We start from the raw sequence: 12,677 nt of genomic DNA on the forward strand, positions 1-12,677 counted from the left end.
AGAAAGTATCTGTATCAAGAGCAAGACAACAGATAAAATTGTATTTCTCAGAAAAAGCAACAAATTACAATTTTGCAAACATAACAGGTGATTTCAAAAAAGATAAAATATTTTTACAAAGAAAATTATCTTTTTATACAAATATTTTGGGCTTTCATTCAAAGGAAGATTATTTCATAAACTCTCAAGAATTTATGGATAAGAAAACCTTCAACTTTGCAAGGACAAAAGTAACTTGGAGGCTGACTTTATATTATTTTGAATTCAATAATGAACAATGACTGTGTTTACCAAACAATTGTAGATCATGATTGCAAAATCAAGTTACCCTAAGAAAAAAAAAGCATATCATGACACACCCCATGGCAAACGTCCTTTTCTGTTTTTAATCAAAGGAGGGTACAAGTCAACTCATGCCACGTCTCACTATTATTTTCTAAATTCTATGCAAACAGGACAAGGCTTCAACTGAAGAGAGACAAGAATGAAGAGGCTTCTTTTATTTTTGGTCCTTGTAACATTTTCTTCTGCATTTCCCACAGACCGAAAGATGGAATATGAAGAAAATATGCAACTGGCTCAGGTACTGTCTCAATAAAAGTTATTAATGACTATCAATAAAACTTTTACTTTATTGGTTGTATTGGGACTTAAAAAGACAGCTAGTTCCTACCAAAGAGTCCTGAACTTTCTTGTGAGGAGCTGCTTTTCCTTTCCTTGGCTCTAAGGACATCAAGGAAATTTGAGGGGTGGAGAGTAGGGGTGGGGTGGAGGACAGGCAGGATTTGCTACAACTTTAAGCAATAGTTACAAGTGAAGAGATAGTGAGAGTAGAAAGGGTCAGCCCTGAAAGAATGGAGGTCTCCATAAAAGCATTTGAAGACCAACCAGGAGAACCCAACTATATTTTGGAGCCACTTATCCCTGTATATATGAAAAACACATTGTTTTGGAGATTCCCTGTAAAAATCAGTCCAATTTGCCATATTTGGTGAAATTATTTACATTTGAAAAATGGATAATCACATCTCCTCTAGAATTTGTTTCAAGGAAACACCAAAATGAAAGTAACAGCAACAATATGTAAGACACAAGATAATTTAACACACAGAAGAAGCTTGCTTCTCTTCTGTGGAAGTTCGGAGTCTCATGGGCTGTATGGGTTTAGCCAGTTCTGGTCACACATAGCTCAATGAGTTCTTGAAAACTGAAAACACAGGGTGACTCTTTGCTTTCTTCTTTGTTTTCTTCCTCTCTTCTTTCTTCTCTCACTCCTTCCTTTCCCTTGTTACTTATTTCCTTTTTCCCTCCTACTGCCAAAAAGGATTGCAGAAAATTTTGTTTTCTCCTGAGATGGAGATCTGCTCTCCTGTAGTCTGTGCCTTTTTTTGTCTTTTTGGTCAGGCATATCTCAACCAGTTCTACTCTCTTGAAATAGAAGGGAGTCATCTTGTTCAAAGCAAGAACAGAAGTGTCATAGACAGCAAAATTCGTGAAATGCAAGCATTTTTCGGATTGACAGTGACTGGAAAACTGGACTCAAATACCCTTGAGATCATGAAGACACCCAGGTGTGGGGTGCCTGATGTGGGTCAGTATGGCTACACTCTCCCTGGGTGGAAGAAATACAATCTCACATACAGGTAATGCTACTGCCCCTAATCTAAAGGAACATGAAAATAATCTCCAAGGAACAAAAATAATAATAGTTTATTTTACCGAGCACTTCCTGTGTGCACAGCACTTGATAGATTTTATTTATTCCGTCCTCCCAAGAAATTTGTGACATAGGCATCACTGCTATTACCACCTTAAACACAGAGAAACAAAAGCTTATTTACCATAGGCCATTTTACACAGCTCTTCTCAGCAGACTGGCTCTGGCAGATATGCTCTAATCTCTAGCCTCTGCCACCTCTATAAAAGCTCAGGACCAGGATCTGCCTTCTGATTGCAGATGCTTAAAGGTACAAATGAAGTGTGCTCAAGGGAAAATGGGAAGACCCTGGAGCACAACCAGTTCATGTCAGAGGTGTGTGAGTCAGATTGTCAAATCTAAGGTGGACCCCAGACATCTCAAGGACAGGGAGCTGGCTTATTGGCAGAAAGAAGATGAAGTGCACCTGTGACCTGAGATAGAGTCAGTGACTTTGACCACTGCTCTAGAGCCTCCCTGGCTGGCCCTAAAGAGTCTTTCTGATAGTTCTTCCTTCATCTTACTGAGCCTTAGGGATTGAGATAAAAATACGTTTATCAAGATAGGGAATATAAATTAAGGGAGATATTTTCTTGAGTAACAAACTCTTTGTGGCTTTCAAGTGAGACTCTTAATATATGACACATGCATAAGACTGATTTCTACAAGCCGTTTGAGAAAATAAATCTCAATTCTTTTTAGAAGATATTTATAATACAGTCATATACACAGCAAACACATACATGAGATTAATGATCTCCCACTTAAGATGTGATCTTAGGGAAATCATTTAACCTCTTTGAGCCTCATTTGTTAAAGTGTGATAATACGACCTGATGAATAGGGCAAATGAAAGATTGAATTATATAGCATACGTAAAAGTACCTTACTTAAATAGTAAAGTAGTGTACAAATGTAGCAATAGCACCGTACCAAAAGTTACTGCTGCATATAATTGATGACATAGAAATTATTTTCTTTCCATAGTATGTGTTTACATGCATGTATAACCACGAATTGATATATTTTTGTTAATTTCTAAGAATCATAAACTACACTCCAGATATGGCACGAGCTGATGTGGATGAGGCTATCCAAAAAGGTTTAGAAGTGTGGAGCAAAGTTACTCCACTAATATTCACCAAGATTTCCAAAGGGATTGCAGACATCATGATTGCCTTTAGGACCCGAGGTAAGGTTTTCAGCAGAGAAAGCTATATGGCTATTTTCATCCCAGGAGCTTTGAAGATGCTGATCCTTTTTCCCCCCATGAATTGTATCTCAGTCCATGGTTGGTGTCCTCGTTATTTTGATGGCCCCTTGGGAGTCCTTGGCCATGCCTTTCCTCCTGGTCTGGGTCTGGGTGGAGACACTCACTTTGATGAGGATGAAAACTGGACCAAGGATGGAGCAGGTGAGCCCAATTTTCTTTATGAACAAAATTTTGTTATTCATACAAATTCCTAAAGGAATAGTTTTGCAACTAGTTGCTTTTTACTTCCTAATTTCCCTACGATTTTTCATATTCCAGATGACATTGATGAAAGTGTCCAATGTCTGTTCAAACCATTGTGCTTGTCCAGTTCAGAGCCTTATCCACACAACATCTTCATAAAGTTGCTAATCCTGTTATGATCAGAACATTCTTCCTTTACTCAGATGTTCATTCATATACCCACAATGCCTGAAGGGCCACTATGTGCCTGGAACTGTGCAAGGTGTTGTACAGACCACAAAGTTGTACTCGAAAAGTTCCAGCTCTTCAGAGGTTCATGATCTTGTGTGATGTATAAAGCCTAGACCCACTCACCACCATACAAGGCAGACTGTGCTGTCTGTTATACCCATGGCAGAAGTCATCTCTGGCTTGAGGACTGAAAGAAGACTCTGGGGAGGTGGTGATTCTAAGTTAGTGATTGAAGGATGCTGTGTGGGTTCATGGCCCATAGGAAGTCTGTTTATATGCATGAACCTCTTCTAGCTCTTGCCTGTCTGCCAAGGTATTAGACCCTGGTCTTTATATTTGACTTACTTCTTCAGACTAAGTGGGTTGATTTTATTTCTTTTCATGGGCCTCCCTGGCACTAAAATAAGAGATATTTTATTACTTTTCAAACAAAAAACAAAACTTTACAATAGTAAAAATATGTGCCTCAAATGAAGGAGCAGGTTGAGTAGACTCTCGGGTTCTCCCACTCTTTTTTTCTATCATTGACTACAGTCATCTTGGGTCTGGCATCTGGTTTCCCAGGTCCCAGGAAAGTGGAGGCTGTGTCTCTCTGGTGGATGGTATGCAAGGCCACAATTCAGTCCTGACCAAGTAACTCCAGACAGTCTGTGGGTCAGTTTTACAGTTTCTGCAAAACTGAAAGCCAGTGACTCAAAATGATGCGTGGCCACTCCTTGCTAAGTCTGATCATGTGATGTAATTGTTTTTCCAAGAGCTAGGAAACAAAGAGGGTAAAGAACTCAGTGCTGGCTGAACTTCAGGTACCGGGGAAGTCTGAGATTGGTTGCTGCCACTGCCACGTGAGTTACATCAAAGACAAGAAAATGAAAGGGGTGGGGTGACACCATGACCCAAACAACAGACTAGTTGAATGGACCATGTCTGTATCTCCTGCTGAAACATGTCCCAATATTTCTCTGGATTTGGCCTAAAGGCAGTGTGGATATGTCCAATCAGGCAGTTATAGGAAATATCTTAGTGCTCACCAAAGTCAGAATGACTCCACTTTGTCAGCCAGGATTTACTTTCATATCTAGAGGTAGATATGAAAGTTTCACTGTCATTTTATCCCTATTAATTCCAATACTTAGTAGTAAAATTACTATTACGCATACTGCAACAGGCCCCTAGCCAAAGGGGATATGTGGGGTCGATTACAAAAAAGTCCAATTTGATCTGGGCCTCAAGTTGGCAAAACTTGCTTGAGCAAAGCAGAGGATAAATATAGCCCTCCACCAAGTTATGGGTGGATAGCCAGGCAACAATACTAAAATGGGTTATCTTCTAACTACTTTGCTACATTCCCTCAGCTTTGAAATTTTTGGCCCTGGGGGATGCCCAATCATATAACTCTTACCTCACTGACGTAGAAGGGAAAATGCCTTCCTGTTCTCTAATAAAAACATAAAATCTCAAGCATATGTGACCTCCAATCAGATTTTTTAAATAGAAAATTTGGCAATAATGTATAATATATGATTACCTTCTTTACGTATATGTAAGCTCTCTCTATGGAAAGGGCACAAAAGTCTTAGTGTAACTTCCTTAAAAGCAATAAACAACCATCATCTGCTAATCCCACTGTTTCCTAAGGGAAGGAAAGTCACTGCGTGGTGATGTCAGAGGAATTTGTGCACATAGAGAGGCTTTCCTGAGAATCTCCCAAAGTGAGGTCAGTGTCTAGCCTGTATGAATGTAAATGTTCTACGCACACATATGTACTAAACAACTGAAACAGACCTCAGAGACCGCTACAGATGCAGTGTTGGGATGGAGAAGAGCAGTGGTCTGTGGCTTGGCAGACCTTACCTGCAGGAAGATGACACATGTTATCTGTAATAAAGGTGAAAACACCTTGCAAAGCACTTGCCTTTAGCAAACATTCAGAAAGTGTTTGACACTGATGATTATGTTGGTGATTATTAGTATTAATGATAATGATGATGATTAGATAGAGTGATTTCTAGGAGAAGGAAAAACTATTCACAAAGGTACTCATGTATTATGTATCAATGTATCCATTTAGTCACATCTCCAAGAAGGCAGCAATGTTGTCTTTTTTTCTACAGTATCATACAGCCTATAATATTGTCAGCACGTGAGAGACACTCTACAAATATTTGATAAATGAAGTCACGCGACAAATCTTTACTCAACATCTACTCTGACTCACGCTCTGCAATAGAAATGGAATATACAATAGTGTACAAGACATAGACCCTGCCCTCCAGGGGTTTACAGTCTAGAGGACACACTCTACCAAATGGCAATTAAAATTAGTATGATCAACCGTGGGATAAAGGGAACTATGGCAATGTAATAGGAGCACATAAGATAAATTCCAATCCATTTACAGAGGTCAGGGAGGAAGTGATGCCAAACCTGAGACCTGAAGGCTCTGCAGGAACTCTGAAGACAAAGTGGAGTAAACAGTTCTAGACAGAATAACCCAACCAACCCAAGTATTAGAATTGTGGTGGAACAGAAGGCTAAAATGGTGAATAGGATTCAGATTAGAATCCTTTATAGAAGGTCTTGAAAGCCACGATAAATGTTTGGACTTCATTCAGATGATCTGAGTTTGAATTACTTTTTTAAAGAGTCACTTGTCCCATCCCTGTCCAAAAGCACATGCAGTGATATTGCCAGCAGCAAAAGCCAGAGCAGAAAAGCATGAACGTCCATGAAATAATTTTTTGCCATTCCATGTTCGGTTTGTGCAAACATCACTGGACAAAGCGCCATAACAAAAGGCTCAGCCTTTTCCTTCATGTCCATAGGCTTAGTTGCAACTCCAAGGACAGTCTTTTATATACTTAGAAACTTACAGACTGTGGGAGAGACAGAGGAATAAAAAGGCAAGTCCAACCATGCATGGTACAACTTCTGGTGTGGTAAAGTACAGAGTAATATGGTCTTGTATAGGAGGCACAGCTAACCATTCGATCATCCACATAAAAACCTGGATATCCAGCAACCATCACTAAGCAGTTTCTCAGTCACCAGGAATAAAAGATGATTAAGACATGGTCCCTGTACCGAAAGGGTACACAGCTTGGTGAAAGAAATAGACAATGCAGTACTTATCTGCAAAGACAGAATTAAGCACTGAGTCTACAGAAGCCGAGAGAGGTGCAATTAAGTCAACCTGGATAGGAGCTGGGGAATAAGAGAAGCCTCATGAGGGAGATGGCTCTAGGGGGATTCCTGAGGAATACATAGGATAGCGGGGAGAAAGGGGGGTGAGAAAGTAATACGCTGGGCAGAAGGGATGGAGATATGGAGACACAGAGATTAGAAAGAACATGGCATAGATGAGAAATGCAAATGATTCAATATGGCTAGCTCATGGAATGTGAAAATAAAATATGAGGCTGGGAAAAAAAGCAGGGACTCGTTCATGGAAGGGCATGTTTAGGTATTTGGACTTGATCCTACAGCCAATGGAGAACCTCTGAATAATATAGGTAGGAGAAATATGATCACATTCAGCAGCCTAAAAACAACCAAAGACTGGCGGCTTCTCTCTCTCTCTCTCTCTCTCTCTCTCTCTCTCTCTCTTTTTTTTTACTACTATCCATTTCTGAGACACCTGTTTCCTGCCATCTGTTAACTCTGGGTTATATTTCTCCATGATGTGACTAATACCAATTATCAGTCTTGAAATATTTCCCAGATAAATGATGGTGAATATGTTATAAGAATTATCTGCTGTTTGGCAAGCCTTTTCTTCATTCCCCTCAGTTACTTCCTAATCTCAGGTGCAATCATTCTCCTTCTGAATGACTAATGTACTCATGTTTTCCCTGTTTTTGTTAAGGATTCAGCTTGTTTCTTGTGGCTGCTCATGAATTTGGTCATTCACTGGGGCTCTCTCACACCAATGATCAAACAGCTTTGATGTTCCCAAATTATGTCTCCCTGGATCCTAGCAAATACCCACTTTCTCAGGATGATATCAATGGAATACAATCCATCTATGGTGAGCAACGAATCTGAATATATGTGAACTGAATTGACAGCCTTACAGGAAGGAAGTTGAGAAAAATCACTTCTTGAAATATTATCATGAAGAAAATATTCTCTTGGGTAAGATCCTTCTGTAGGTATTTCTACATGCCTTCTTAATTCACTAAGGTATTTCTTTTCTCATCAAAGGAAGTCCACCTAAGACACCTGCTAAGCCAAAGGGACCCACTGTACCCCATGCCTGTGACCCCGATTTGACTTTTGATGCTATCACCACTTTCCGCAGAGAAGTAATGTTCTTTAAAGGCAGGTAAACCCATTCCCTTAAACACCTCAACTTCCTATGAAGATTTTTCTTTTCAAGAGATTTGGGGATAAGAGAGCTGTGGGGGTAGTGAGAATATGTGCCTTTACTTTTCGTTTTATAACTGCCCATATTGTTTGAATGTTTTATTCTGTGCACATATCTCTTACTTGTTTGATAAATTAATTTTTAAATGTTTTTAAGCAAATTTTTAAATTTCCATTGAAACAGAGTCTACTTTCAGTGACTTCTTAGCTAAAATAACACACCACTCCTGGTGGTGTGTTGGAGGTGGCTTATACCATTTCAAGATCCAAGTGTTAAATTTTCAAGAATTTTGTAAACTGGTTCACATCACTTTGGTAGCTTGAAACTGGCCATGGTTGGAGTATTTACACCCTGGAAATCATCAAATGATAAAAATTAGGTTTTTTTCCCACCTGGAGAGCCAATTGTTAAATACGCATCGACAGACCTTTCCCTGAAGCTGAATCAACAATGTTAGCTGTGGTAGGAAATCTCTTCTCTCACTATGTATAATTTACTGCACTTAACTTGCAACATGGTGTGTCAATTATGTATACCATGACCATATTTTCAGAACAGAGTATCAAGACATACACCAACTGACAAGGATATAGGGGCAAAAGAAAAGAATATCTGAAATCAGACTCCTGCCACCCACAACTATGTAGCACTGTAATTACATGCTGTCACTACCATGCTCTTAATAGTCGAGGCTGAGAGACCACTTGTCAGGGATGGGTAGACAGCATGGGAAGGAAAATGGACTATACGGACTTTTCAAGTCCTCCTAATGGGCTCAGAACTTTACAGCCAGAAGAGAAATCTGAGGAAATATTTAGCTATGCAAAAATAATAACATTTCTTTATTCTAGCAAACATCAGCACCAAAAAATTCTTCTTAGATGGCTTGTTATTGGTTTAGAATGTTGGGAATTGCTGCTTTGGCAAAAATGAGGTGATTGAGCACACTGAGAACTATTTATGAGATTTCCATGGGTATTTTGCTACCCTAAGTTCCCAAAAGAGTGGGCACAAAGTCATGTCCTGACCTTGGTAGTCCAAAGGGTAGAATTGAACTTATAACCATCTAAATTTGCTGTGGAAATTTGTATTAATGCCATAAATTGTTTGAGGAAAATATCAACCAATTAGATAAGGGACAAGTGTCAGTTTGCAGCATTTTCATTGAAATAGATATATATACACTGTGTATAAAGTATGGTTTTCTGTCTAACACAGGCATCTATGGAGGATCTACTATGATATCACTGATGTTGAATTTGAATTGATCTCTTCATTCTGGCCATCTCTGCCAGCTGATATTCAAGCTGCATATGAGAACCCCAAAGACAAGATTCTGGTTTTTAAAGGTAATTTTACCCATCATTATTCCTCTTCTCCCTCTGGATGCCTGAACTGTTCAGTGGGTATTTTAGTGCAAGGAATATAATCTTCATGAATGAGCAAAATAGACAGGGCTTCTGCCCTGACCTGAGGTTCCTATTGTAAAAAATAACTATCCAAGGATTCTCAGTGGTTGTGAAGATAAACACCATCCCAACAGCACAGGAGAAAAGAAAACTGTATAACAAAAACTAAAAAGTGTTTTTTTCTGAAAAATAAAGGTAACCCATTTCTCTTCTGTGTTCACTTTTACCTAGGGTTGTTAGATGTGGCAAATAAAAATAAAAGATGCTTTGAATTTTGGACAAACAACAAAATAATTTTTTAGTATAAGTATGTCCTTTGCAATATTTTGGATACACTTATACCAAAAATTAGTCATTGTTTATTTGAAATTCAGATTCAATTGGTATCTAATATTCAAATTAGCAACCCTACTTTTTACATGGGTTTCACCAGATTACTTGCCTTTGAGAACACTTGGGTGCTGAAATTTAGGAGAACATGTCCAAATATACTTGACTGTTTTGTCAGAGTTGGAAAGAATTAATACAATGAATTCAATTGACATGGGTATGCACACTACTAACTATAGGTATATATTACTTGTGTAATGTTAATGACATAAGCAGCTAAAGAAAGCAGTAAGAATAAATGGAGACATAAGATTACTAAATCTCTAAGCATTGAACCTGAAAGGAACTAAGCATCTAATTATTTTCAAACTTCTTAAGACAGCTATTTCTCCCTTTAGGAAATAAATCAGAAGATAATCACTTTCTCTCTTCCTAGATGAAAACTTCTGGATGATCAGAGGATATGCTGTCTTGCCAGATTATCCCAAATCCATCCATATACTTGGCTTTCCAAGACGTGTGAAGAAAATTGATGCAGCTGTCTGTGATCGAAACACAAGAAAAACCTACTTCTTTGTGGGCATTTGGTGCTGGAGGCAAGTCTACAGACAATTGACCCTTTGTTTTACTCTGGAAAAAAATATCCAGATAGCTTCACTTTAACATGGGCAAAAATAAAATTAACCTACAGTGTTCCTAAAGTGTTATCTTGAAGGCAATCTCAGGTGGATGGCATTCGCCAAACAAAAGAATGTTTCAATCAGTTCAAAGATCTTTCTCCAAGTTAAAAAAATAAAGATAAAATCATAAAGCTGGTGATGCCAACCAAACCACCAATGACAAACATATCTAGTCAAAATCTTTGAAACTCCAGGATGAGCTCTTATTTTGATTTAACAGTTCCACAGAATAGCATCAATCCGGCAAATTATGTGGCTTTTCCCCCTCATAATTCCTTGCTTTCAAGACATTATAAGTGATTTAACCAAACATAATCTTTGCCATTTTTATTTTATTATTCATCCAACTCGTTTTCTTCCAGTAGGACTACTTTTTTTTTCTACATCTTTGCTTGACTCCAAGGAGGCAGTAAAAAATTAAGCCCTCCCCCTCCAAAACTAAGATCCCCTGAAAACCTTTCAAATCCATGTCTCCAGGTATGACGAAGTTACCCAAACCATGGACAAAGGGTATCCACACAGGGTGGTAAAATACTTTCCAGGAATTGGTCTCCAAGTGGATGCTGCTTTCCAACATAAAGGTAAGTGCCTGACTATAAGGATACTTGGAAGACTTTGCTGACTGTGAAATAAGACAGCATGAAATCTTAAATGTTTCAATTTTAATGTCATTTTATTACTCTAGAGTACATGTAAATAATAATAAACTTTAATCTGAGGGCCTTATCAAAAACTGAATAGTAAGTTCTGAATTATATTCTCTGTCATACTATTTCAAAACTGCAAAAAGTACCAAAATTAACTATCACTGATCCAAGATACCTTATAAAGATACCCCCGAAGAGGTTTAAGTGTGAAAAATGACTAAGCACGTGAAGTGAACAGTGATTCTCAATCTTAATGTACATAGTTTAATATACACAGCTTGGGGTTATGAAACTACAAGTCCCTTAGAGTTTCTGAGGCAGTAGGATTGTGGGTAAGATCCAGGAATCTATAGTCTTAAAAGAACCTCAAACAATTTAATGTATCAGTTCATCTACTATATCTTCAGAGACAACAAACTAGACCATGCAGTAAGCAGGAGTCTAAACATGTTTTTGAGTAACACCATCTGTTATTCTTGTGAAATCTAACATGGAACCTCAAAAACTAAAACAGATTAACCAGAGCAACACTAGGAAAATGAGGATGTAGGGACCAAGGCCATACTCACATTTCTCCCCCTCTCTGAGACACATTTTTGAAACCTAGTTTGAGAACCTCTGGCATAAACCACAGTCTGACTAGAAAGGTAGTAAGCCCTTGAAACTCATGTTTCATACCTTGGCTTTTTTTTCAGGGAAATAAAAATAATATTTCTCATGTGACTGAGCAGAGTAAAATGTATCTATATATGTATCTATATAGTTACACATTTCTTTTCTCTCCATATAATGTTCAGTTATTTTATTCTATATTCATAAAATTTTAAAGTGTGGAATCATTGTATAGTGGTGCAAAGTAACTAATCATGATTCTCTCTCTCTAGGATTCTTCTATTTCTTCCGTAGATCAAAGCAATTTGAATATGACCCTAAGGCAAAGAACGTTACCCGAATAATGAAAACCAATACTTGGTTTCAATGCAGAGAACCATTAAATTCATCATCTGATTTTACTATCAGTGAGGAAAATGTACATTCAGGGGGAGTGGAGATGTTTTATCATAAGGATTTAAACTTGCTTATTTTCAGTATTGTTCATGTGCTGAAAAACTACAGTTATCAATAAATTCATAGACCTAAAATAAACCTCAAGGGGTCTTTTAATCTGAACTCTGCTTCAAAGGAGAATAGAACTATTCTTTAACATCAAGTTGCCAGTCCTAGTTCTAAATATCTATCTAGTTAAGAGTCAAACAGCTTTTTGAGCTTCCTGATTCTTTTTACAGGAAGTTATGTGTAAACACAACTCTCACTGGACTTTAAACATATTTTGTGCTTTGTAGACTTGAAGAAGTAAGACGTTTGTTATAATAACAAAATACTGAAGACATTTATTAAACCAATCTTTAGCATTCTATTTTGTCTGGACCTTTGGAGTTGGAGAAGCTTGATAAACTGCATCCCTCATCCCTACCCATGTTCTGAACCCACTGAGAAATAACATACAGTTGGGAGAGTAAAATACCACCTTTATTAATGAAAGGCTTATATTGGAGAATATATCTGTGGACAAGAAAGCTTCCTAATATCAAATTCTAGAGTGAGCTATACTTACAAGTCATGGGAAGCACCATGCCTCCCCAAGAAAAAGTGAGCTGCCTACGGACTACATGGAGCCCAAAGAGAAAGAAACAAGGATGGAGCTACATGTGCCTAGTTTCTGCTCCCAAATTCGCCATTCAAATAAGTTATTCCACCTACCAAAGAGAGGAGTGAGAGCCTAGAGAGATGAAGGAAGTGTTACACTAAAGATGATCCCCCAAGAATTAAGAAACTAGCAGGAGTAGGAAAGTAGTGTTCCTTCC

The 12,677-nt window shown here is 38.1% G+C and overlaps 1 protein-coding gene across 1 annotated transcript; it reads left to right on the plus strand.

Moving 5' to 3' along the window:
* Positions 1-484: 484 nt before the first annotated feature.
* On the plus strand, positions 485-11,938 carry MMP27 (matrix metallopeptidase 27; the record flags this gene model as incomplete). The annotated part of the gene is made up of 10 exons (XM_082845815.1): positions 485-583; positions 1,405-1,643; positions 2,740-2,888; positions 2,982-3,110; positions 7,246-7,407; positions 7,584-7,704; positions 8,965-9,095; positions 9,922-10,081; positions 10,643-10,746; positions 11,697-11,938. The coding sequence occupies 10 exons, from the start codon at positions 485-487 to the stop codon at positions 11,936-11,938; spliced, it is 1,536 nt and encodes a 511-aa protein (XP_082701941.1).
* Between the last annotated feature and the right edge of the window lie 739 nt (positions 11,939-12,677).

Source organism: Leucopleurus acutus (genome assembly GCF_964270905.1).
Source record: "Leucopleurus acutus genome assembly, chromosome: 8".
Taxonomy (NCBI): Eukaryota; Metazoa; Chordata; class Mammalia; order Artiodactyla; family Delphinidae; genus Leucopleurus; species Leucopleurus acutus.